Consider the following 2,448-nt stretch of genomic DNA (forward strand, 5'->3'; position numbering starts at 1 on the left):
ATGTCGACGACGTCTTTGTTCTCTGGCCTCATGACCCTGCCCTGTTTTCGGATTTCCTGATGCAGCTGAGCTCTCTCTCTCCTTCCATCCGTTTCAAGGTGGAATGGGAGGTTGATAACAACCTCTTTTTCTTGGACACCCTGGTTCATCGCTCTGCTGACCACTTCTCCTTCTCCATATACATGAAGCCTATGCATAGTGGTATGTACATACACTTCCCATACCATCCTCTCCATGTTAAGAGAGGTGTTGCTGTTTCTCCGCTTCTGTTACCCCCAGTACGTGGATAGAGAGATTGACTTCCGGCGTCGCTCGTTCTCCAAACTGGGCTACCCTGGTCATGTTCTCGACGTCGCGTTATCCAGGGCACGGCGTACCTTCTACCACAACTCGCCTCCTAAATGGACTCCTCACCTGCCCGTCCTCAGCCTGCCTTACACTGAGGAGATCTACTGTCTCCGTCGCCCTGTTCACCATCTCAACTGATCTTTCACCAGGTGAACACTCTCCGTCGCAACCTGGTCCATACCAGCCCTCCCTCTACCTCGAAGGTGGGCACCTATGCTGTTCTTTGTGCCTCCTGTGATAAGCAGTACTTTGGCGAAACAGGCGCCAGTCTCAGCAAGCGTCTGTCTCAACATATGTATGCTATATCCAGGGGATACAACAACAACTCCCTCTTTTGCCATCAGTGGGACACTAGCCATCAGATGGACTGGTCAGCGGCGCGGATTGTCTTTCCTTCCGTTGATGTCCACACCCGCAGACTGGTGGAATCCTCCCTAATAAAGCTGCTGCCTAATTTCAACTTGAACAGCGGCTTTTCTCCTGCTGATAGTCTCCTCGCTTCCCACATCACCCAATTCAATTCCGCCCGATCCTCCGACCTGATGTCTGTCCTCACCTGCACCGGGTTACCGCGTTGCCTGTCCTATTTCTCTTTTATAGCCCCCTCCTCTCCCTTTCCTCTTCAGACCTGAGGATGAAATCCAGGTTGGATTTCGAAACTGTAGTCTCATTTTCAATAAATCTAGTTTTTGTATTGTGTTTTTTTTCTTCCATATATATATACATATATATATATTATATATTTATATATAATTATATATATATAATATATATCATATATATATATATATTATATATATATATATATATATATATATTATATATATATATATATATATATATATATATTATATATATATATATATATAAATATATATATACACTCACATGTGCGTAAGCATGTGTCTGCATGTCTGTCTTAAAAGCCTACAAACCAAAGAAGACAAACTAACATCCTTTCTCTCTTTAAGTCGCTTGCCACGAGAAGCCGTGAGCCATGTATGGCTAACACGTCCCCCCCATCACTCTCGCGGTTATCGCACACTCCATTGCATGCAGGACTTGTTGCACGTAGAGGGTTGCCACGAACTGCAGTCCATACCAGACTACCACGTACCACACTGCCTGGTAGACTTTACTGCTTAGTATTTATTTTTTTCCGGGTAGTTGATGTATTCATTCCTGCGGCATAATTGGTGGCTGTTCTTGTGAATTGTTATGAAGATTCCTCACCTGCGGAGTTTTTTTTTTTGGGTTAGAAATAGCTAATTAATTACTGAGGTCAGTGTCCTATTGTGATTATGCAATGTTATGTGGGAAAGGTTTTGCACAAGAGAGTGGAGTGTGTGTGTGACAGTTCCATACTGACAAAATGTAAAATATATCGTTGCGTTACACAATATATTCAGTGGAAATGTTTACACCACGTTTGTTCTTTATTTTCCTTCTCCTTCTTATTCTTTTTTTCTTGTTATTGTTCTACTTCACTTAATCAGTTGCTTTTATTTCTTTTACATCGTTCATCTTTCGCTTTCTGTTTGCCAGATGTATCTCCTCATGATTTATCCCCCGTTCATGTACATCTCTGATTTCTTTTTTCTGGTTCGTTCTTTCTTTCTTTCTTTCTTTCTTTCCTTCTATCTTTCTTTCTTTCCCTCTCTCTCTCTCTCTCTCTCTCTCTCTCTCTCTCCTCTCTCTCTCTCTCTCTCTCTCTCTCTCTCCCCTCCCCCCCGTGTCTCTCTCTCTCACCCCTCCCCCCGTGTCTCTCTCACCGCCTTCCCCCCGTGTCTCACTCTCTCTCCCTCCCCCCGTGTCTCACTCTCTCCCTCCCCCCTCCCCCAGGTGGTGCGCCTCCTGGACGTGTTCGCGGAGGGCGCCGGCTTTGTCCTGGTGTGTGAGTTGATGCTGGGGGACCTCGGCGAGATGATTCGGGATGCTGCCCGACCTTTGACCCCGGCTCAGGTCAAGTCGTACATGACCATGCTGCTGTCGGGCGTCGCATTCCTGCACCGTCATCATATCATGCACAGGGTGGGTTCGTGGGTTGTGGACTACTAGCCTGCGTGTGTGTGTGTGTGTGCGTGTGTTTGCGTTGTCCCT

General features: G+C 45.8%; 1 protein-coding gene across 1 annotated transcript in view; it reads left to right on the forward strand.

Moving 5' to 3' along the window:
• LOC119573435 (cyclin-dependent kinase 20-like) overlaps positions 1-2,448 on the forward strand; it is a 23,894-nt gene that overhangs the window by 8,778 nt on the left and 12,668 nt on the right. The window contains exon 2 of the mRNA XM_037920664.1: positions 2,191-2,379. Within this exon, the coding sequence (XP_037776592.1) occupies positions 2,191-2,379 (189 nt within the window). The remainder of the gene's footprint in view (positions 1-2,190; positions 2,380-2,448) is intronic.

Source organism: Penaeus monodon, chromosome 5 (genome assembly GCF_015228065.2).
Source record: "Penaeus monodon isolate SGIC_2016 chromosome 5, NSTDA_Pmon_1, whole genome shotgun sequence".
In the NCBI taxonomy this organism is placed as follows: Eukaryota; Metazoa; Arthropoda; class Malacostraca; order Decapoda; family Penaeidae; genus Penaeus; species Penaeus monodon.